The 24,186-nt window shown below is 48.4% G+C and overlaps 1 protein-coding gene across 1 annotated transcript in view; it reads left to right on the top strand.

Moving 5' to 3' along the window:
• The first annotated feature begins 4,740 nt into the window (after positions 1–4,740).
• The window catches only part of Veph1 (ventricular zone expressed PH domain containing 1), a 118,179-nt gene continuing 98,733 nt past the window's right edge, over positions 4,741–24,186 (top strand). Inside the window, exons 1-3 of the mRNA XM_042685563.1 lie at positions 4,741–4,795; positions 9,980–10,264; positions 20,629–20,844. Of these exons, the coding sequence (XP_042541497.1) occupies positions 10,127–10,264; positions 20,629–20,844 (354 nt within the window). The 5' untranslated portion in view covers positions 4,741–4,795; positions 9,980–10,126. The remainder of the gene's footprint in view (positions 4,796–9,979; positions 10,265–20,628; positions 20,845–24,186) is intronic.

The following is a 24,186-nucleotide window of genomic DNA, read 5'->3' as shown; positions in this document are numbered from 1 at the left end:
GCACCATGAGCACCCATCTGTCCCTGTGCTTTCCTCAGTTTCCCCTGCTGTCCAGGCCCGTCAGGACAGCCTCCTTCCTGTCCACAGGCTGGAACAGTTCTGAGCCCCATCCTGAGATTCTTGCTTCCAGTGCCCTGACAGTTTAAAGGATTGACCTCACTGTCAGACTGGAGTGACCACCGCTCACTCCCCTGCGGCCACGCCAGCCTCACCGTGGCCGTGGGGTTGCTTGCATCCCATCCCGAGATACCTAGGGATAATTTTTCCACCTGTCCTCGGAGTCCATTACTTTTATCATAGCTGGGATTAGCTTATGTGGTTTGAATGGTCACTGTCTCATCCTCAGTGTGGGGTCCCAAGGGTGTGGGGTGGCCTGGGGAGGGGCCTGGAGCAGTGCAGATGGCAGCCCTGTGCCACTGCAGCACCCCCTACCAGGCCCCTCCCCAGCCCTTCCCCAGGCACACACACGGTGACCCTTCTCCCCCTGACTATCCCAGCTGCAGGACTCCCTGGGGATGGAGTAGGCAAGGGCCACACGTGGAGCTGGGGGACAATATTCCTCCCAGCTTGACTGCCCCTGTGAGCCGGCCAGAGTGGAAAGAGGTTGTCCCGAAGTGAGTTTCCAATCTTCTTAGACTGTGTGGCCACAGCCAGAATCCCAAGTTCCTCATTACTTCTCAGGCTCACCCCTGGGGACGGGGGGCGGTGCACAGCCATGAGGGTCAGTCGTGAGCATGCTGGCCACTGCACAGGTGACTGCCCTGAGTCCTGGAGAAGCCTCCTGGGGCCAGCCTCAGTGAGGCCCGGCTCTCACATCCCCACACCCCTCCAGCACAGACAGGCATGCCCATCACCCCAGCAGACAGATGGGTTTCTTGAGGCAGCTACCCTCTGAGCCAGCTTTGTGGGGGCTCCAGACTGTGTCCCAGTTCATCCAAGGAGGCGCCTGGCCACGGCACCCTGGGGCTTGCTGCGAGGTGAGAGAAATTCTTTTTTTTTCCCCCAAAGCCAGGCTACTGTGCAGACTTCAGGGCACTTATCTAACAGGAGGCACCCTGGGAGGTTGGGAAATGTTCCCAGAGTGAGGCCTGCCAGTAAGAGCGCTGATAGAGAATGTAAAGAGCTCTCTCTTTCTCCCTGGCCCCATGGAGTGGGGGCTCCCCACCCCTCTCTCCCCTCCCCTCCCCTTCCCTCTCCTCCCTGGCTGGAACCTGGTGGCAGGTGCCAGGATATTTTGTTTCTCCTCCTGTGCCATTCTCCCAGGTCTGTGGATCTTACAAGGTTTCCTTTCTTCTCTTGGTAATTCCCAGAGTTCTCCTGGGAGCTCTCGCCTGTACAGACAGCCTTACACCTGTTGCTCGGGCTCTTTGGGGAGTAGCAGGTGAGTACCTACACCTCCCCTCTGTCCCCCGCCTGGAGACCCCCTCTCTGCTACATTTCTACAGGTTCTTAAGATGTCACCTCTTTTATTCCTGACATGAGCAATGTGTGCCTGGTCTGTGTTTTTTCTATTGATTTAGCAAGCTCTTCTTTTTGTTTTCCTTCCTCAGTAAAAGGTTGTAGTCTTTTTCCTCTCATTGTCAGGACTGAGAAACTAATAAGGGAAGAAAATGGATCTCATTCCGGGAGCTTCTTTCTTTCTGCTTATGAATGATTTCTATTGTCAAATGTTTATCTTATTGGTGCATTTATACAGGTATTCCTTCCCCCAAGAAATGTTTCCTGAGTTCTTCCTTTGGGCCAGTAGAAGGTAGAGCTAGAGTTCCTCAAATGAGCTCCACCCCGCTGTCTCTCTGAGGGTCATCAGTTTTTGAGGGAGCGTGGGGTAAAGCGCAGAGGTGGAGTAAAGCGCAGAGGTGGAGGAGCAGTGGCTATCTGACCTCACAAGGTCAGAGGCAAGGGCTGTGCATGGGCCCTAGCAGGCGGCATGCGTCCAGTGGAGGAATGGGCAGCAGCAAGTCATGAGGAAGAAAGGAAAACAACAGTCAGATATCAGTCGGTTCTTAGTTGCAAGCGACAGAGCAGCAGTGTCTGGTGAAACTGAGATGAGTTGTCTGAGAAGATTGGAGCCAGCAACAATGCCAGGGGGTAGGGGTGGAGCACTGTTGCTCATGGCATGGAAACCACACAGCTGCCACTGCCCTGGGCTCCAGGTCACCCCACTGGTAACCCTGGTCACCCTAGCAGCCTGACCTTGCAAATACATCCACTCAGGAAACTTAGAGGCTTCTGCTGCTAGACTCAAAGTCATTTCTGTGGTTCTTCTTCACCAAGTTCTTTGCTTCAAAATCAATCTTGCCCAGAGAGGCAGCGTGGATATCCTTGGGCAACAACAAGCACAGGAATGGAGCTTTTACCTCAATGGGCAGAGCGCCATTTTGAATTCGAAGCAGAAGAGTCACAACGTGTCTGGTGGCAGAATTGAGGGGATGACCAGGGGCTGGGTTGGTGACCTGGAAGGGACAGCTGTCACTATCCAGTTGGTCAGGATGAAGGGTCACCAGCTCCTTACCTATATCCCCAGGGAGGGGCTGGTGGCCACCAGCCACCAATCTACTTCCTATCCCCATGTGGGCTGCTCCACACCATGCACACATAACAGCCCTGGGCTAAAGAGGGCCCTGCTGGTTGTGTGACAAGTCTTCCACAGGGTGGCCTGGGGGGGGGGGGGGGAGTGGGAGTGGGGGGGGGCAGCAGTCAGTGTATTGGCTCAGCTGTGGCCTCACCAAGAAGCTTACTCTTTCTGTCTATAGTCTGAGGACCCTAGCTTCATTGTGGCTGGATGGAGGTAAAGGTCATTTTGTACTCCTACAGGTCCATCTTCCCTTCTCCCTTTTCTTCCCCTCCCTGCTTCTTGTCAACAACTCAGGCAATTACTTCACTGAGCCAGAAAGGGAAGTACCTATATCACTAAGCCTGCCCACAAGATGGAGTCTCTGATAACAGGGCTGCTGTAGGCCTAATGGTCTACCTTCTTAATATCTCATTTAATCATAAACCCAGCACACTGGAGGAGGGGAATCCTGCAGGAGCATGCAGACTGGGAACGTGGATTGTGGCGTCACTGCCAGACCTCTTCATCCAGATCATACAGAACATGAAGGACACAGAGTGGACAGGACTCAAAAGAGTCACTGAAGTGTAGAGAAAGAACGGAGATGGGTGGAGAGGTACTTGGCTCTCCTCACACAGGAGGAGCCAATCAGGAGCCTTCTCTGGCTCGGAAGTAAGAGGTGCTGCTTTTGTTATAACAGTTGTCATTGAAATATACCTTTGACGATGAAACAAACTCTACCTGTCATGGTGTACATCTCTAGTGCCCTACTTTTAAAAGCAGGATGCTCATAGTCAAACCAGCTTTAGGGAAACTGGCTTCAGAGCCCCAAAGGAAGGTACCATGTTTGCTGGTGGCAGGATCCACAAGGGCAAACAGTCCATCTATCCTCTTGCTATCGTGTCTGGCAGCACAAATGTCCCCTCCTCGCGGGCCAGATATTCCTCCTCACCCTCAACTTGGCCTGGAAAGGTCCCATCTCTCTCCCATACATTAGTCACATTGTCCCTTTAGGGCCCATCCAGTTGATGGACATTGATTCCACCCAATGAGCATGGTTTCTTAGGGAGATTTAGCTAGGGTTATGGCTGGGATATGTGGATAGTGGGTGGTAGGCAGGGGAAAATGGTTTTTCACCTCCTGAGCGTGGCTTTTTATTCAGCCAGCAGTTTGTTTGCACAGCAGCCTAATTGCCGGTGATGTGAACATATTACCATTTCCTTACATGTTCCCCTCCCCAGAGGGTCACAGTTTGACTGAATGCACTGGTTGGGAGAGGCTCAGATGAATTGTATCCCCTACAGACAGGCAAGACCTGAGGTCACTGGAGAGGAGAGAAAACCCTTTTCTTCTGCACCCTTGGGAGAAAAGAGCCTCCGGTGCCTTCAGAGCCTTTGAAGAGCGTTTTCCTGCAAGAGCGAGGAGTAAGAGATGAGGGACCACCCTGAAAGACACCCTCCCCCATGTCAGGCCTGAAAGAAGAGTTCTTTCCTTGGGAAATAGGAGGAAGTGTATCAGCCGTTAGGGAGAAGTTGGAGGAATCCCTGGGGTTGTTAGTGTTTTCTTCCCAGCTCTAATGCCATGCCATGCAGATGCAGGCAGGGACAGAGGCAAAGGTCACGCAAGGGCAGGGTGCTGGGAGCGCCTGCTTTTTCTCAGCAATCTTCTAGCCATGTGGAATTTTCTTCCAGCGTGTTAGGCTTCAATATTTCATTCCACTCTTCCCCTCTCTCCCTTTGTCCCCAAGTCCTTTCCTCCATTCCAGGGGGAAAAAGTGGGGGGAAGGAGACTACATCTGATAGAAACCTAAAACTTCCTTGATCCCTTAAAGTGAGTTATTAATTAACAGAACCTAAATTACTGGTTGGTAGACAGATGTAAATCTAATTCTTTTAAACTGCCCAGCAACTCAGAGAAGCGGCTGGAAGTCCACCAGAGAAACCAGTTAGGCTTTGTGCCAATGGTCAGGTCTGAAGAGAAGTTTGGGAGCCGGGAGGGGAAGTTGCTAGTTTGTGGATTCCACACTAGGTTGGAGGGAGGGGCAGCCGATGCGGGAGGCGCAGGGAGCCACCAGCAGCAGCAGCAGCAGCAGCGGCAGCAGCGGCAGTGGCGGCAGCAGCGGCAGTAGCAGCAGCAGCAGGCCAAGCAGGGGCTGCAGACAGCCTAGCAGCTCACTCTAGGGTCATAGCTCAACTGCACTAAAGATCAGGCTTCAGCCACCACAGTTGCCTGGCCTACGAGGTACGGTTGTTTACTTTCCTGTCCTTTTGTTCAGCTAAAAACTAAAGCTGATGTCAGAGAGCTTGGGGAAAGGGCTGGGAAAGGGCTGGCGGTGTCCAGCCGGGCAGGCAGGCACTTCAGGTACTGGGCTCAAAGTCCACGCCTTGGTGGCTGACTACATACAACACATCTTTAGGCCTTAGGAGCTAAAAACCGCTGCTTCTCGATCCTTAAGGTGTGCCGTTTGTGTGTCTCTTTACTCTGTGATAGTCTCCTTCCCCAAATAATTTTGTTGATCTCAAGAAATGCTTTGAAATGGGCAGAAACTGTCCCTGCCTACAGTTTTTCTACACAGGTCCACAGCGACCAGGCATGGCCTTTGCTGATGACCACCGCTGCTGTGGCTTCCTCTGGATCGCATCTTCCAGTCTAACCACCTGCTTTTCTTCTTCTGCACACACATTAAATTAGTATAATAAGCAGCCATTGTGTCCAGTGACACACATAGGTTCTTTACATTTAAAGAAGAGAAAAAAATACTTAGGAGATTCTTTGGATTGCTCATAGAGTTGTATAGTGTGCGCCCTGTACATACAAATGAAGAAAACTCTAACATGAGGGCTTTTCATAGTTGGAGGGTTTGGGATATTTTCTGGCGGGGGCGGGGGGGGGGGGGGAGAGAAATAGACATAATAGACTTGGAATTAGGGCTCAATTTTTATGCAACGATTCGTATCATTCCAGAGCAAATATGATCTGCAAATAAACTTTAACAGGTAACAAACATGGAGACAGTATGAAACTACCCTGAAAGCCTGCAGGGTTTAAAAAGCTCATGGGTAAGTTCTCTCTCATTCCCTGCAGGGAAACCTAAGTTTCCTCTTTACCTGGTTCCAATGCTGTAGCATGTACAGAGAACTAAATAGATTGAGTTCCTACTTAAATCAGTGGCCAATTTGATGTTTGTCTCTGCTTAATGGCCATCAGCCTAGTACAAACACACAGTACGAGTCCTGGTCCAAAAGACAGAGTCAGTGGGTATCGTCTGGAAGATCCGAGCCTGGAAACTGTGTGCAGAAGTGGTAGAGCCGTGCCAGGCAGAGGCACCCAGGGGAGTGCAGGGCACAGAGGCAGGCATCCAGGGACAATAAGCCCTCTGCAAAGGGCTGAAATGTGTGCGGCCAGTTCCATGGGAACGCCTGCAGTCCTGTCAGCCCGTGAGCAAAGGGACGCCCTCCCAAAGAAACTTCTAGCCTTTCTTTCAAGGGGAAAAATAATCTGAGAGCTTTATAAAAAAACGTTCTGGGCCCGGAAGGGTCTAAGTTAGCGAATGGATATTTTTAATTCAGACCAAGAAATCTGAAAATGTATTGGTGCATAATAATGCTGTCCAAAAACACAAAAGAGAGAGGGAGAGAGGAAGAGAGAGAGAGAGAGATGGGAGGGGGGAGAGAGATCTTGCCATTCTCGAAACTTTCTGAAGTTGAGGAAATCAGGAATATTCTGACCTGAGTTGAACGCTAGGGGCTGAATTCCTCTGGATAAATTGACTTCCTGTGCTAAGTAGGTTTAGGGGAACGCCTCACACCCCTCTGAGAATCAGCATTCTCTACTGGCATACCCCCAGAATGGAGGGAATGAACTCTCCCATGTGTGTATTTCCGGATAGTCTACACATGCATAACGAAGTATTCCTTTACTCAGTAGTGCACATGAAGTGCAAGTACCCTTGCAAGGTCGTTGAGAGGGTGCGTGATGTCCCTCTCGTAAACTTACTTGGAAAATTCACGCATCTGAATTTAGGCACAAAAATGGTCTGAGATATAAAGAATTAGGACACATGCTCTGGGTGGAGGGAGGGGAATCACCGTTACTCTTCAGCCTTAATGCGGGTAGGGTCTCTCTCCAGAGGATAAAATAAAGTTGTTACCCCCAAATCTCCAGAAATACATTCAAAAGCAAATGAACTGTATCTGGATGTTAAGACTGGAGGAAAGGGTGATGAAAATGCATACATGATGCAAATAGAGAGGACCAGAGCGCCTCAACACCGAGAACGCCTATTAGTCATCTGTTACCTCTGGAAAGGGAGGCAGGAAGCCACGTGCCTGGGACTCACACCATGATCCTAGCTACTCAGGAGGCTGAGAAATGATGATCCTGGTTCAAAGCCAGCCCAGGCAGGAAAGTCCACAACACACATCTCTAATTAACCACCCAAAACCCAGAAGTGGAGCTGTGGCTCAAAAAGTAGAGCAACACCAGCCTGAGAGAAAAAAAAAAAACCCAGGCAAGGGTACAAAGCCCTGAGATCAAGTCCCAGTATAGGTGCATGTGCGCATGCGCGCATACACACACACACACACACACACACACACACACACACACACACACACACACACACACACACACACACACACGAGGGATAATAGGAGGGAATGAGCTACAAGAACACAGTGCTATTAAAGGACTGGTCCCACTCCTTGGGTGGACGAAGGACAGGATTCTGGGTGAATAAAGGAACTTTCCGTACGCGAGGTGGCGGGAAATGCTGGTGATCATGTGGTGTGCAGGAGGGTTTATGGGGTCACTCTCCTCTAACCAGGAATCATGTCCACCATGGCTTGGAAGGTGTCACACCTGGAGAGAGAGTGTACATCCTGTGATCCTGAAGAGGGACTTCTCTGCAGGAGAGCCCTGAGTACTTTCCTGTGATGACCCGTAAACCCACTAAATCCCCTCTGGGGGAAAGCAGGGGCCAAGAGGAATACTTGGTGTTTTTTAAGCATGGTTCAAAGCATGTACTGTTAGCTTTTGGGTTAACAGGGACAGTTTGAGGTGCCTTTTGTTCTTCTCTGAAATGTTAAAAAAGGTAAGCAAGAGTGACTTTTTTTCTGGTTGTTGCTGCAGTATTTAGAAGTACAACCAGTCTGGTGTAATCCTAGCTACTCAGGGAACTGAGATCTGAGTATCATGATTTGAAGCTAGCCAGTGCAGACAAATCTGTAAAACTCTCATCTCCAATTAACTGCCAAAATGCTGGAAGTCAAGTTGAAGCTCAAGTGGTAGCATGACAGCCTTGAACAAAAAAAACTAAGGAAGAATGCAAAGGTTCTGGGTTCTAATCCCAGAGCCAACACACACACAGAGATGGGCGGGGGGGGGGGGGGGGGGGAGTGGGTATCAGGCCTCAGCCCCATCTCCCCTGGGCCCTGGGGAGACTGCTGACCTTCCCCACCCCCATTCTCCCCAGGGTGAGTGTAAGTTTTCACCAACACTGGGAGTTCTGTCTTCTCCCCTAAACAAAACAAGGCTCCTTTACTGGAGCTGGCTTTGTATCCCCCAGAAAGCGGCTTTCACTGGGTGCCTGTCCAGAGCGAGGTGCTGCCTGTCACCTGACCCTGCCCCTGGGGGGGGGGGGTGCTGCCCGTGGCTTTGGGCTGCATTCCTGGAATTCCTCTCCCTGCCACAGCCCACACCACCCTCCTCCCTGAGCTGAGCGGAGGTCACCAGCCGGCTGCGCCCAGTCTGAAGAGGTGGAGTAGCAAACAGCAAGTTAACGAGACAGGTAAACTGGGGGACAGTTGTGACTCCTCGAAACCATCATGCTTGTTTCTTAGGGAGAGCTCCTCCATCAATCTGTGCTTAAAAACAAATGAAAACCAAAAAACTAAAACTGCCTGAAGAAAGTGCGCCTCAGATAAGGATTGCTTTAAGATTAGGGTAGGAAATAATGAAAAGGAAAGAAATTAAAGAGGTGGAACACAAGAGGCTTTTGCAAGCCGGTGGGTTGTTTTTTGTTTTTTGGTTTTTTTTGGGTCCGGACGTGGGGCCTGAACTCTGGGCCTGGGCGCTGTCCCTCAGCTCTTCAGCTCAAGGCTAGTGCTCTACCACTTGAGCCACAGCGCCACTTCCGGCTTTTTTCTTTTTGCTTATGTGGTGCTGAGGAATCAAACCCAGGGCCTCAGGCATGCAAGGCAAGCACTCTACCACTGAGCCACCTCCCCAGCCCCTGTTTTTGTTTTTTTGAGATGCAGAGAGTGTTGAGGTTTGGAGGCTGAAGTGGCCTGTGGCTCAATGTGGCACTGAACTTGCTGTTTCCTCTTCAATAACATATATTATTAATTAATAATTACTAACAATTATTGACACAAGGTTGGTGGGAGCATGAGGCGGGGAAGCTTTGAGCAGAAATCTTAGAGTGGGAAGCCCCTGAGTCTGGAGGTACACGTGGGTACACGCATGTGTGTTTCAAGCATACTCAAGTGTGTGTACATGTGTGCATGTGTTTGCATTCAGGTGACCCTCAGGATAGTGACATTTGTAAGGAGAAGGAGTTTCTCAGGGCATCAGGCAAAAGTTGTTGGGGATCTGACCACCATTGCTGTGCTGGAGCCAGGCTCTGTAGCTCATTCTATAATCCCAGCTACTCAGGAGGCTGAAACCCGAAGATCAGGGTTCAAAGTCATCCTGGGCAGCAGGGAAGGGTTAGGTGCACACCTGTGTAGGAAGCAAGACCCCTATCGGAAAGCAGCCAGCAAAAAACAGGGCTAGAGGCATGGCTTGGCTGCATCATACCACTGTAACATGTGTGAGCTTTACCCAACCCCAAGGTTCACCTAACCCTGAGGGCTGTGGCAGAATCCTGGAGCTTGTTGCTGCTTGATTAGGAGCACGTAGGAGTATGGTAAGGCTTGAGATCATGTATGAACTAAGGGAAGTGCCAATTTCTATTGCCAAAATAGCAGAATGAATCTAGGGAGGAGGGTAAGAATGGCCTCCGTGTTCAGGATCCTGAAAGACACCAGGCAGGAGTCTAATAGCTAGTCCTGTGTCCCCTCGTTCCTTTGATCCTCGCCTTCTTTTTGATTTCCACAGCAGTCTGGAGAGGGGACAGCTAGCATGTGCCAGGCCTATTTGTTTCTTGTCCACTTTTTGTTTGCCTTGAAATAGAAAAGAGAAAATAAAGAAGTAAGTGCAAGGTATGAGCTGCACTTTTTTTAGGTTAAAATTAAATTCCAGGGAGATCTAATCATTTCTGACAGAACTTCCTGAGCCAAAAATAAGTCGAGAGCTCATCTAAAGACCATCAAGCTGAATCTGTCACTCGGTCCACATTTCCCCTCTGGCGGAGCTAAGGTCACGTCCTGTGCACACATGCCGTTCTGCCAGTGGCTGAAGCCTGTCATTTGTTTCTCTTTCCAGAGAGCGGCTGAGACAACCTCAAAGTCTGGAGGAAAATGGCTTCTTGTGGAATATAAAATCTACCTCCTGGTACATGGTTTTCTCTTCCTAACGCCTGATAACTGAGCACACAGATCTTCAGAAAGTCAACTGATCAAATCCCTCATCATGCATCAACTGTTCAGACTTGTCTTGGGACAAAAAGATCTCTCCCGAGCTGGGGACCTCTTCTCCTTGGATGACTCTGAGATCGAAGACAGCCTGACAGAAGCTTTGGAGCAGATTAAGATAATTAGCTCATCTCCAGTAAGTACTCTAGTTTATAGACAAAATCTCTAAAGTAATGTAGGATTGGATACCACCCGGGGTGGAGAGGAAGTGATGGTTCCAGGGGAGAGGGAGTACCAGTGATAGTCATTCACTGCTCTGTGGTTCAGTTGGTGTCTAAGAAGAAGCATCTAGTTGCTGGAACAATAGATTTCATAGAGCAGTGCTGCACTTGTTCCATGTGCACTGTGTTTTACATGGCTCTGGATGGCTCAGATACTTACCTCCCCCAAAGACAGACACTCAAAAGGATGCAATCTTTTCTCCTGGCTCTGATATCTGGTTCTATGTGGACAGCCTCAGTCTACTGTCCCAATGCCAGAGGCTTTGTGAAGAAGTGCTTAAGGCATGGGTCAGTAATCATTGAGATCATTAACTTTCGGACCCAGGTAAATATAAATCCACTCTTCTATAAGAAAGTGAGAATGTACAAGAGAATCAAATGATGACAGCGCATGTGAAATACCAGGGTGTGAAACCCCGCTTGAGCAACTAGCACACACTTTACAAATAATGATCAGAACTGTAAGACAGGTCCTGTGTGGGGTAGGGGTGCTGGTGAGGGGTGTGGGTATATGAAGAGAGTGAAGGAGGGAGAAGATGGTCAATGTGCTTTACATACATGTGTGAAAATGGAAAGATATTATATTTGTTGAGATTGTATTAGGAAGGGAGTAAGAAAATGAGGGAAGGTAACAGGTACCTTGTATGTTATATAGATGTATCAATATGAAGCTCCATTCTACAACTAATGGGTGCTAATAAAAATGCAAAAAAGAAAAAATGAACAGAAAAAACATCCAGGGAGTTGCTGGCCTAGCAGGCAGGTGTGCCACCGTGTGCCTTCCTGTGGGGACCGGAACTCTGGAGATGGCAGCCCCAAGTGACGGTCTCACAAATAGAGTGGGTGAGCGTTTCATTTACACCCTTAAAATGACGTGGTGAGTGGCAGTAACAAACTTGAGGTCAAAGCTGGCCTGCCAAGATCCACGGGACATCAGTATCTGGGGCAGTGTGTGCTGGAGGCTGAATAATGCAGGAGGCAGGATGGGCCTTCCTGCTGCACAAGTAATGTGAGACCCGGACAGCATCTCCTGGGCACCAACAGTATGGTTACCAGGGCTTGGTGATGCAGACTGAGTTGTCTCTCAGGTTGTCTACCTCTTCTTTGCTCCATCCTCCACCCTCTGTTCCCCCATTTTATTCAACTCACCCAATTTTTTTTTATCAGTCATGGGGCTTGAACTCTGGGCCTGGGCACTGTCCCTCAGCTCTTATGCTCAAGCCTAGCTCTCTACCACCTGAGCCATAGCACCACTTCCAGCTTTTTCTGCTTATGTGATGCTGAGGAATCAAACCCAGGGCCTCATGCATGCAAGGCAAACACTCTACCACTGAGCCACCTTCCCAGCCCCAACTCACCCATTATTAATCACAGGGGTGAACAGACCATTTTAAACCTCCTCCAGGCTTAAACCTCCTCCAGCATTAAGCCTGGCACTGGTGACTGTGTTCATGCTCCATGGCTCTCTTCCACGTTCTGGTAGAGAGCTGGTGTCAGGGCATCTGGGCAGCCCTGGTGGCTCCTTGTGAAGCCTGACAGCGTCTGGCTTGCTGGCAGATGCTTCCCCACTGAGCAATATCCCAAATGTTCGTCCCTTCCCAGGTATCGCCTCTCACAGCAATGGCCTGTCCACACTTTCTTCTCCAGAACATTCATCAGCTTAGGGTGACTCAACTCACCAAGCGTTCCTAGTACTTTTCCACTTTGCGGGGTGATGCTACCATTCCCAACAGCCCAATTATGACCTTTAAACAGCAAGATAATCCATCGAGGCATGATTAAAGCTAACAAATTTATTTGCACTGTTTACACCAGAAAGGGGGCCTGTGACTACCTTGTCCGGGGCTGGATACCCAGAACCAAGAGCAGCCTCGACCACCAAGCCTCCAAGCCTCCAATGGGCAGCCCTGATCCCCTGACCTTTATTAGTTGGTCTGCAAACCTCCAATTAGTCTGTCGGTCTGCAGACCTCCAGCCCCAGACCTCCAAAGCTGCAAAGCTCCAAGCCTCCAAAAGGGAAGGCTTTTGCCTTTCTTCCCTTCCTCCTCCTCTGCAGGCCTCTCCACTCTCCTCTGGCCTGCCCTGCTCTGCTCTGGGAGGCCTCTCCACGGGCCTCTCTAGAGGAGGCCCCGAATGACCTCCGACCTCCCGAGGAGACCTGCCCTGCCCTCCACAGGCTGCCCTGCTCTGCTCCGGCAGGCTTTCCCCTCCTGCCATCTCTCCCTCCACTCCTACTCCTCCCCTTGTCGCTCTCCCTCCCTCCTGCAGCACTCCGGTCTCCTCCAGTCCCCTTAGGACTCCCCTCAGGACTTGGAAAGCACAGCCCTCATATAGGCTAGGCCCCTCCCCTTTTCGGCGGCATGCCCGCCCCTCCGGTGGCATGTCCCTCCCCTCCATTGGCACGCCCCGCCCCGTGGAGCAGTGACGTCAGCCTCTCCATGTCCCGCCCCCTCCAGCGTGCCGGGCCACGGGTCACTCTGATTGTCGGGGCCCCGCTGGTTATTACATAACCTCCCGAGGAGGGCCCAAATGACCTCCGGAGGAGGCCTGCCCTGCTCTGCTCTAGTAGGCGCCTCTTGCCTGCTCTCCCTTCCTGTTGTCTCTCTCTCCACTCCGTCTCTCCACTCTCTATTCTCCATCACTCCATCCACCTCCCCCAGGACTGAGGGTTTCATTGACCTAACGGTTTTGTCAACTGTCATTCTTGCTCCTCCCCCAAGCTGCTCACTGTCCAATCACTTCCTGACAGCTCGTCACGTAAGGCTCGAATCCCCACCCCCTCCAGTAGCAGGCCCCGCCCCCTTTCTGTGGCATGCCCCACCTCCAGCGGCATGCCCCGCCCCTTTCGACGGCATGGCACGCCCTTCCGGCGGTGTGCCCTGTGGGGCGGTGACGTCAGCCTCTGGATGCGCCGTCCTCTCCAGCAGGCCGGGCCTCGGGGCCAGGCTGATTCTTGGGGCCCCCTGGTTATTACACCCCTCTTCTCTAGAAATAACATGGCTGGATAGGCCATGTTTATCTTCACAAGTGAAAAGATGGCAGAGCAGCTCAAGCTAACACGACTCATCCGGGTCCCGAGGACTGTCTCCACCAGAGGCCTGCGGCAGTTCCGGGCCACAGCCTCCAGGCTCCCGGGCTGCTTTGTCTCTGGCAAACTCAGGACTGAGGGCAGGTGAGCTGTCGGCGTCTGTGGGCTGTGTGGGCTGCAGGCCTGCTCACCGGGCGGCCGGCCGTGGGGGAGCTGCCCAGGGATCCCCAGTGACCGTCCATCTGAACAGGGATTCCCCAGTGACTGTCCCGTGTGAACAGGGATTCCCCAGTGACTGTCCCGTGTGAATAGGGACCCCCCCAGTGACCGTATATGTGAACAGCAATCCCCCAGTGACCATCCCGTGTGAACAGGGACCCCCCCCAGTGACTGTCCCATGTAAACATGGACCCCAGTGATAACCCCTATGAACAGGGACCCCCTAGTGATCACCCCATGTGAACAGGGACCCTTCTAGTGACTGTCACATATGAACAAGGATCCCCCAGTGATGGCTCCATGTGAACAGGGATCCAACAATGACCATCCCGTGTGAATAGGGATCCCCCAGTGATTGTCCCGTGTGAACAGGGAGCCCCCCCCAGCGACCGTCAATGTGAACAGGGACCTCCAGTGATCACCCCGTGTGAACAGGGACCCCTCAAGTGACCGTCCCATGTGAACAGGGATCCCCCAGTGATCGTCCCATATGAACAGGGATCTACCAGTGACTGTGTGAACAGGGACCCCCCCAGTGATCACCCCATGTGAACAGGGATCCCCCAGTTACAGTCCCGTGTGAACAGGGACCCCCCAGTGATTGTACCATGTGAACGGGGACCCCCCAGTGATACTCCGTGTGAACAGGGATCCCCCAGTGATTGCCCCATGTGAACAGGGATCCCCAATGACCATCCTGTGTGAACAGGGATTCCCCCAGTGATTGCCCCATGTGAACAGGGATCCCCCAGTGATTGTCTCATGTGAACAGGGATTCCCCCAGTGATTGTCCCGTGTGAACAGGGACCCCCAGTGATCACCACGTGTGAACAGGGATCCCCCACTCATCACCCCGTGTGAACAGGGACCCCCAGTGATCACCCTGTATGAACAGAGATCCCCAGTGATCACCCCATGTGAACAGGGGTCCCCCACTGATCATCCCAGCAACAAGTCTGTGCAGCTTCTCTTTCATTCATTTCTATCACATCTCCTTTTTTTTTTTTTTTTTGTTAGTCCTAGGCCTTGAACTCAGGGGCTAAGCCTCTCTGTGCTCAAGGCTATTGCTCTACCTCTTGAGCCACAGTGTCACTTTCGGCTTTTTCTGAGTAGTTTAGTGGAAATAAGAGCCTCACAGACTTTCCTGCCTGGGCTGGCTTTAAACCTTGATCCTCAGATCTCAGCCTCCTCCATAGCTGGGATGACAGGCATAAGCCACTGGCCCCTAGCTCACTTTCCCTTCTAATGGTTATCCCTAACCATGGAAGCAAAGGAAACATGGTAACTTCCAATTGACATGTACTAAGCTTAAGGTAAGGCTGTCTGCAGCCTCTTCTCTCCCTTTTCAGGTTGACCCACAAGGCCCCCTGTGGCTCGCCTCCCATTAGCACTGCCCATGACCTTGGGGGGGGGGGGGCTGGACATTAGATTTCCTTACTGGATGTCTCCTAAGGACCTGGGCCCCAGTAACCAATTTCTCTGCAGGAGCTTGGACCTGCCCTCGTGGCAAATACTCACTGCGCCAGCGCTCATGCGGGTGACGCTGGAGTGGGGTTTGATACTTTTTCTCTGTCCTTCATTTTCTTGTTCCTCCCCCACCTCATTTAGTTTATTGTTGTTTTAATGGTGAAATATAGTGGGGTTGCCTTTACATACATCAGCTAGTAAGTACATTGTCTATTGCATAGTGTCATCTGATCCCTCCCCCCTCCTATTCCCTCCCTCCACCCACAGCTGGCATAGTTCACTCTCCTCATGGCCAGTGCAGCCATGCGGTCCACTGCTGTACTTCTTCACCGTCTCTGCTCTAATTCCCTGCCCTGCCCCCTACCATGTGTTTGTGAATACACCTTATGTAAGGTCATCCACAAATGGAAAAAAATGGAGAAAAAAGCCCTTTGTTTCCCTATCTTTGGGGTTCATCTCCGTATGTGTATTATTTTATATACAACTGAAAAGGTGCTTGCACCTTTGTGATTCTCTCCAAAGATAATCTTCTTTAGTTTCATTGTATGTGAGTATCTGGAATTCTGTGTAATTGTTCATATCCCAGTGCGTTTTAGATGTAACTTCCACATATCAGGGAGATATGCCTTGGATCTCTCAGAGCTTGGCTTACCTCAGTTAACATGATTTGTTCAAGGCCCATTCACTTCCCTGAAAATGACATTATTTTATTCTTTCTAATGTCTGTGTAAAATTCCATTGTATATAGGTACCACATTGTTTGGATCCACTCATCTTTACGGCATCTGTGTGTTTCCATATTGTGGCTATTGTGAACAGTGCAGCAACGAACATGGGTGTGCAGGTGTCCTTATCATATCCTGGCTCATGATGGTCAGGTAGATGCCCAAAAGTAGTATGTCTGGATTGTAGGGAAGGTCTGTGTTTAGTTTTTTGAGGAACCTCCAGACTGCTGTTCAGAGTGGTTGTGTTAGTTTATGTTCCCACCAGCAGTGCAGTAGGGTTCCTTTTCCCCCACATCCCAATTCACAATTTTAGCCAATCTAACAGGGGTGAAATGGAATCTCAGAGTTATTTTGATTTGCATTTCCTTTACGTCTAGGGATGGTGAGCATTTCTTCAGGTGTTCCTTTGCCATTCTTCCCTCTTCTTCTGAGGAGTCTCTCCTTAGCTCCCTTGCCCATTTAGTGGCTTGTTTATTAGGTTTGGGAAAGTTAGTTTCTTAAGCTCCTTGTGTATATTTAATATTAGGCCTTTGTTTGATATATTGCTGGTAAAGATCTTCTGCCAGTCTATTGACTGTTTATAATTTAGTAACTATGTTCTTAGCTGTGCAGAAACTTTTTATTTTGATGTAGTCTCACTTGTTGAGTCTCTCTCCAGTCTGCTGTGCCCCTGAGACTCTGTTCAGGAAGTTCCTGCCTGTGCCCATAAGTTCTCATGTCTTTCCTACTCTCTCTTGCAGCAGTTTCAGATTTTTGGGTGTGATGTTGAAGTCTTTGATCCACTTTGAACTGATATTAGTATGTGGTGACAAGCAGGGATCCACTTTTAGTTTTCTGCATATGGCTACCCAGTTTTCCCATCAGTTGTAAGAGGCTATGTTTTTTCCCACTGTATGTTGTTGGTTTCTTTGTCAAATATCAGATGGCTGTTTATATCTGGTTTTATTTCTGGGTCTTCTAATCTGTTCCATTGATCTTCAGGTCTGTTTTTGTGACAATACCAAGCTGTTTTTGTTATTATGGCTCTGTAGTAGATTTTGAAATCTGGTATTGTGATACCACCTGCATTGTTGTTTGTTTGTTTGTTTTTGCCTAGAATTGCTTTGGCTATTGTAGGTCTTTTGTTGTTCCATATGAATTTTTGGATTGTTTTCTCTATCTCAGTAAAAACTGTCATTGGGATTTTGATGGGGAGTACATTGAATTTGTATATCATTTTTGGCAGCATGGCCATTTTCACAATATTGATTCTACCTGTCCATGAACATGGAAGGTCTTTCCATTTCCTGGTGTTCTCATTGGAATTGTATAGTTTTCGCTATGAAGATTGTTTACATCTTTGGTTAGGTTGATTCCTAGGAATTTTTTTTGAGGCTATTGCAAATGGAACTGTTGTTCTGCCTTAATTTTCTTTTGGTAAAGGGCCCCTCTTGATGGGGTCTTCACCAAGACTCACTAGCATTGGCAGATTGCTGCCTTGCCTGCCAGGGGAGGGAGGGACGAAGATTGCTAATCTAAGCTAGTCCATCAGAATTTATCCCGAGTAATCACAGGTGGGAAGCTAGCAGAGGCAACTTACCAGGAGAATGGTGGAGGCCAAAAGAGGGGGTCATCTGTCTGTCACCCACGCTGCCTCGCCCACGGAGCAACGGCTAAGCATGTCGGCATTTCCTTCAGATCTACAAGCCACTTGTTAGTAGTAACAGCAACAGAATAGCAGCAGTTGTTGTAGCTACCCCAAATCTTGTTGCTGCTTTCCATAAAAATATTCTGGCAAAGTCACTGCTCTTCCTCTCTTGGAAGTTCAAATGCTTAGTGTATGCCTCCTTTTAGCAGATGAAAGCTTGTTCCTGAAACTTTCTACACATTCTTCTTGTTCTTAATCTCTGCCTCCAGGAATTAAGAGTCTATCTACCCTCTGCTTCTGCAAAGGGGGAAAAAGCCTGAAACATCGGCGACAAGCTCAGGTCTCTTGGCTGGCTTCTGACTTTCTGAGTGGACACTCTTTGATCCTGGGGTTTCCCATGATGGAGAAGGGACAGAGCTATTTCCTGGGAGTGTCAAATTAACTAACCATAGGAAACTTGTTTCCCTAATTTGTCACAATAGTGGTAAGAACAAGAGTAATTTGTCTATAGATTCTAAAAAGACATTTTAATGAAATTTACTTTTCATTCTTGAGATAAAACCAGAATCAGAAAACTAAGAGAATACATGGGTTCTTTTTTAATACTATAACTTACAGTACCAAATATCTGTCTCAATGACAAAAGCCAACATTATGCTTATTAAAGAAATTGAACAAAATGTGTAAACTTTGGAAAGTGAAAGAGACATGTCCTATATGATTTATAACATTTACTGAACTATCTTGGTTTGGCCATAAAGTTTTACATCAAAAAGGAAAGGATGAAATCAGTGTTCTTGGGGTTTTTTGGTCTTTGTTTTTTTATTCTTTGCCATTCCTGGGCTTGAGCTCAGTGCCTGGGCTCTGTCCCTGAGCCGCTCTGTGTTCAAGCCTAGCACTCTACCACTTGAGTCACAGCACCACTTCCAGCTTTTTCTGTGTATGTGGTACTGAGGAATTGAATCCAGGGCTTCATGCATGCTAGGTAAGCACTCAGCCACTAAGCCACATTCCCAGCCCAAATCAGTGTTCTTGGAATCATCACTTTTATGTGGAAGCTTAGGAAATTCTTGATAACAAAATAAGCCTTGATAGGTAAAATGCACACACCTCAGAAAGGCAGCAAGAACCACAGAACTCCTAGAAAACCCAGTAGGTGATCTAGATACTTACCATAAGGAAGAAAACTTGAGCTAAGCAAGTGCTTACAAAATACAATGGATTTGCTACATGAGTAATAGCTAATTTAAAGGGGTAAACCACAATGTGTTTGTTAACAAGAACAAAACAAGACAAGATACAAAAGTAAGCACCTCAAAACACTTTGTAAGTTGGGGCTGGGAAGGTGGCTCAGTGGTAGAGTGCTTGCCTAACATGCATGAGGCCCTGGGTTCGATTCCTTAGCACCACATAAGCAGAAAAAGCCAGAAGTGGTGCTGTGACTCAAGTGGTAGAGCGCTAGCGTTGAGCTGAGGAGCTGAGAGACAGCGCCCAGGCTCAGAGTTCAGACCTCATGATTGGCAAAAAGAAAAAAGAAAAGAAAAGAAAGAAAAAAAATGAACAGAAAAAGAAAGGAAAAAGAAAAAAAACTTTGTAGGACTTGAATAAACAAAGTGACAAAAGTATAATTACAAAAGAAATGACAAACAGATCAAACAGAAAACACAGCCTTGCAACTGAACTTCATGTATACAGAGCAATTATCTAGGAAATGAGTTATTCTGTGAGTGTGTGTGTGTGTGTGTGTGTGTGTGTGTGTGTGTGTGTGAACTTGAACCCAGAACCATGCACCTACTAGGCAAATTCTCTATTGCTGAGATCGACCCCCCAACCCTGGAAATTAAATGTCTAATACATAGTAGTAAGCAGCAAAACACAGTAGCTACTTGGAAGAAAATAGACATTTTAATTTACTTCTCTAAAAACAGATTAAAACACTATATTGACTGGTTAAGGTGACTTTCTAAAATGACAAATAATGGAATATTTTGTTGATTTTTTTATTCACCTAGAAAAAAAGAGGGGTTTGCTAGATTTTCATTATACTTTTCAATAAAGAAAGCAACATGTTTTTAAATAAAATCACAGAAAAGGGAATGCATAGATGACCTCTGTGCCATTTCAGAACACTACCTGGCACTCTCATTCATCAGTATAAACTCTTTTTCACATCTTTTGAACTTTTGTACCATATCTATACACTGTATTTGAAGTCAAAAAAAATTAAAAACAAATTTCTAATTTAAAAAAGGAAAAACAATGAAACATCAAATGATTGATAAGGTATGACTATCCAAATTCTTAGTGTATTAGTAAGTAGTAACAAAACACTCTAAAAATAATAAAATGTGCAGACACATTTGCAACCCAAATGCTGGCGTAATACCCTTGATAGAAAAACATAGTGCACCAGGGGAACCAAAATAAAGTCATCTAAGGTTAAAAAAAAAAAAAAAGACATGACACAGTACACAATTTTCAAAGAAGAAAACACAAATGACAAAAAGATGTGAAAATATCTAGCCTCTCTTTGGATCAAGGAAATTCCTAAGATAAGCAGCAATGAGATACTGTTTTTCAGTGATTAAATTACAAAAATAAACCAAACTTAAAATACTTTGATCTTACAAAGGCACGGGGAACTAACTTGGTCTTCACCCTGCTGACCGAGGGTAAATGACTTTTATCCCCCCAAACTTTCTGGAAAGTCATGCTATGAGTCTTGAAAATATCCCTGCCCTTCACCTCAGAAACTTCTTCTTTAGATGAATCTAGAGTACAATGAATCCACGATGCAGGAGGGAATTGTTCAAGGCATGTACTGTCCATTCACTGTATCATGTGTATCCTGAAAGAGAGAGGCAGCTCATGAGGAGAAATGAAAAATTGCTTGAATTCTTTCTTTTTCATAACTGTTACTGACAGTCACATAGCCTGAAGATTAAAGTCACTTGCAAATGACTAATGAAGCTCCTCTGGGCTCTCGCTGTCCTCCTTGGTGGGTGCTGTAGGACCCTGTGGTATTTTGGCAAACTTGCTCATCTGCACGTCTCAGGGGGGAAAGATATGTATGATGTCCGGCTTTATAACCTCACCCCCACCCCTCAGCACCCAGCATGGCTTCCATTTTCTCAGTGACAGAGCTAGTGTACCCTCCTTTGAAGGATGACTTTGTAGACTATGACTTAACATGAAGGTGTCCTTTCCAAATAGGATTACCAAACCAGTAACAATGACCAGGCTGTGGTTGAAGTCTGTATCACAAGAATAACAACAGCCATCAGAGAGACAGAGTCCATTGAGAAGCACGCCAAGGCCCTGGTGGGGCTCTGGGACGCCTGCCTGGAACACAGCCTGAGACCCTACGGGAAAGACGAAGACACACCTCATGCCAAAATCGCATCGGACATCATGAGCTGCATTCTGCAGGTAGGTGGGTGCTCGTGTTCTAGCAGCTGGATGCCGAGCCAGCAGCATGTGGAAGCACATGATGGTTCTGTGCCAAGACCCTGTATCCCAGGGCCACTTAGACACTGTGTGACCACACCACTGGCCAGGCCCAGCAGCACGCTCGCAATCCCAGCTGCTCAGTAGAGGTGGGAGGAGTGCGCTTCTGAACCAGCCCCAGCAAAAGTGTGGAAGATCCCATCTCAACCAAACCAAGTCTGGCAGTGTATAGCTGGCACCTCAGAGGCAGAGATAGAGAGTCATGGTTTGATGCCAACCCAAGCAAAAGCATGAGATGCTGTCTGAAAAACAAGCTAGGAACGGAACTGAGGGTATGAGTGCAGTGGAGAACAAGTGTGAGGCCCTGCACTCAATCCCCAATAGCGCACGCACACACACACACACACACACACACACACACACACACACACACACACACACACACACACACACACACACACACACACACACACACACACACACACACACACACACACACACACACACACACACACACACACACCATTACTAAGCCAGAAGGCTGCTAAGTAATACACTGAGAAGGTTCTATCAAGCCCCCAGTTCTAGACAAGACATGCTGTAAGGAATTCAGGTAACACCACTGCAAAACTCCCATGTGGTTCGTAAGGTGTACACATAGAAGCAGCTGATAAAAGCAACATATGCCAGATCCTAAAGAGGAAATGCATGTGAGGAAACCTTTCCCCTCAGTGGGGTCCAAGGAAGGAATGGAGATGAAGCTAGAGATACGGTGAAAACAAGTTCCTCTGCCCTGCCTCTCCCTCCTCTGCTGGGGCGCGATGCCTGGCTCGGGACAAACCCGGTCTTTCTCTTAGAAGTTGGGACATTTTGGGAGAGAAGCACACTTACAATTGTCTCACTGTAACCTGGATGTTGGTGGCACACACCTGTAATCCTAGCTACTCAGGAGACTGAGATCTGCGGATTGCAGTTCACAGCCATCCTGGGAAGGAAAATCTGTTAGACTCTTGTCTCCAATTAACCACCAAAAAGGAAGAGTGGAGGTGTGGCTCAAGTGGTAGAGTACCAGTAGTGAGTCAAAAAATTGAGCTAGAGCACAAGGCCCAAAGCTCAAGTCCTAGTACAGGTACATGAGAAGAAGGAAGGAAGGAAGGGAAGGAATGGGGTGGGGGGTAGGGGGAGGAGGGGAGAAAGAGGGAAGGAGGGAGGGAAGATTCAGTAAGTCCCATTCAGGACATCAATCCACAGAAATCCAGTACTGGTAATTGATGAATGCACACTCAGAGGCCCCTTACTACATGAGCAATCTCCATGTGTGGACAAGTACCTAAATGAAGCTACTGTTTGTGTGGGGTTTAGAGCTTCCACTGAGCTAGGTTTCCATTGTCCACTGCCATCTCCTGGAAAAATCCTGAAAAAGAAGATCCCTGCTCCCCTCTCCTCCCTTCCTCCCCCACTCCACCTTGCCCCTCCCAAGGCACTGGGCCTTCCAAGATGAACACACCTGGTGGTGAGGGTCAATGGAGACTGAGAAGTACACTGGGGATGCTGCTCTTGTTGCTTGGATGGTGTGCTAGAGTGACATTCTGGAGAACTGGCAGGTCGGCCAGCAGCCACTGGACGCTATGAGAGCCAGTTCCAGCCATTCCTGCAGCCAGGGCCTACCAGACTGACTGACCAGAGCTGTGGCCATGTCATCTCTTCTCCCCTCCCTGCCCTTCTGCTGATGCTTATACAAAGAGAGACATCATCAGAGGGGCTGCCCAGGGACAGGGCACAAGGAATAATTCCTAAACCAGACCACATGTGTTTCCCTCTTTTTAGAGAAGTCCGGTGTCCACTTGCCGGTCCTGCTGAGTCCTCATTCAGTCACAGCAGGACAACCAGGCATACAGAAGAAGGACTGGCTATCTCAATCAGATTGCTAATTGATAATGTTGAGATTCTATTGATAATCTCAGATTAGTTAAGATTAGGCAATCTCAGCTCTACAAGTCACCCTAGTATAATCTTGGCCAAATCCATCCTTCTGTGACCTCAGTTTCCTTGTATGCAAGATGCAGGCAATAGGAGCAGCTTGTTAGGAGCTTGTATGAGCCCATCCTTGCCAAAATGATTTTGTGGTGAGGAGTCAAAGCACAGTCATATAGCAAGTGCTGCCTGAACATTATTAACTGTGGTTGCTAGGGTCATCAGCTGTACCCAACACTTTCCCAGGACAATTAAGTTCATCCATTATTTATTGGAGCCATTGTCTGATCATCTAGCTCTACCCTAGCCCAAGTTATAAGCTTGGTTTATTCATGGAAGTGATCTCAGCACCTAAAATAGCACCCAGTGCAGAGCCGGTGCTCAAATCATGTTTACTGAATTACAGAACAAATGAATGGGCTTTGGAGAAATAATGCCCCTGGCTTTGGTAAAGCTACACTGCTCTCCAGAGTGGGGCCCAGGATCTGATCCCAGCATTAGACAGAGGCCTGGAAGGGAAGAGAACTGGGGCAAGCCACCGCCCCTGAGGTCTGAATCTTAGCATCTGTCACAATGCCCCCTGGAAAACTGTGTCAATAGATTTTTCTATTTAGCCAGACTGCAAGGAACCTGGCACTTTATAGGTAATTCCAAAATAAGTGTGACAATGCTAGAAGGAGTGTTTTAATAATTGAATTTTTCTCAAGCTCGATCATTTCCTACAGCTCTTTAGTTGAATGTCAGACCTGAAAAACAGCACACTTTTCAATTGGTGACATTGTACATAGTGGTCTCTTCTACTCTAGCTTGTTTCCTTCCGATCTTAAAATGCTGGGAAATAGTCCCAAAGTGCAATTTCGAAAGAAGAAAAAATCTTCTCTCAAAAGCTCAGGCTGGTGTTCATCCAGTTAAGAAATATAATCATTGGCAACCGTAGAACAAAGCCCTTTTGTTTTACCTCTCCAGCAGTAGATAGCTGACCCTACAAGCACCCACACTCAGTCTCCTCTCCAGCACTGTACACTCACGCCGAAGCTCGAATACGTGCCAGGGCTTCCAACACTGCCAGTTGCTGCGTACATGGTGCAGTTGCAGGACCAGTGCCGCCAGACTTTCTCTGACCGTGTGCCATATCTGTGATCCAAATCATTTGGGAGATAGAAATAATTCTATGGGCCTGAGATCTGTTATATTCGCTGCCTTTGAACGAGGGCTCGGGTACTGAGAGGGGGTTGTTTGTTACTTGCTGGTTCCCCAGGACCTGCTGTCCGGCGGCATCTTGGCTTCCTCGTGCCTTACTCACATCCTGTTGGTCATAGCAGAGCCCATGACTTCTTGATGCCCGAGGAA

Source organism: Dipodomys spectabilis, unplaced genomic scaffold (genome assembly GCF_019054845.1).
Source record: "Dipodomys spectabilis isolate Male_0828 unplaced genomic scaffold, ASM1905484v1 ptg000095l, whole genome shotgun sequence".
In the NCBI taxonomy this organism is placed as follows: domain Eukaryota; kingdom Metazoa; phylum Chordata; class Mammalia; order Rodentia; family Heteromyidae; genus Dipodomys; species Dipodomys spectabilis.
Note: the sequence above shows the minus strand (reverse complement) of the source record. Positions and strands in the feature narration are given on the sequence as shown.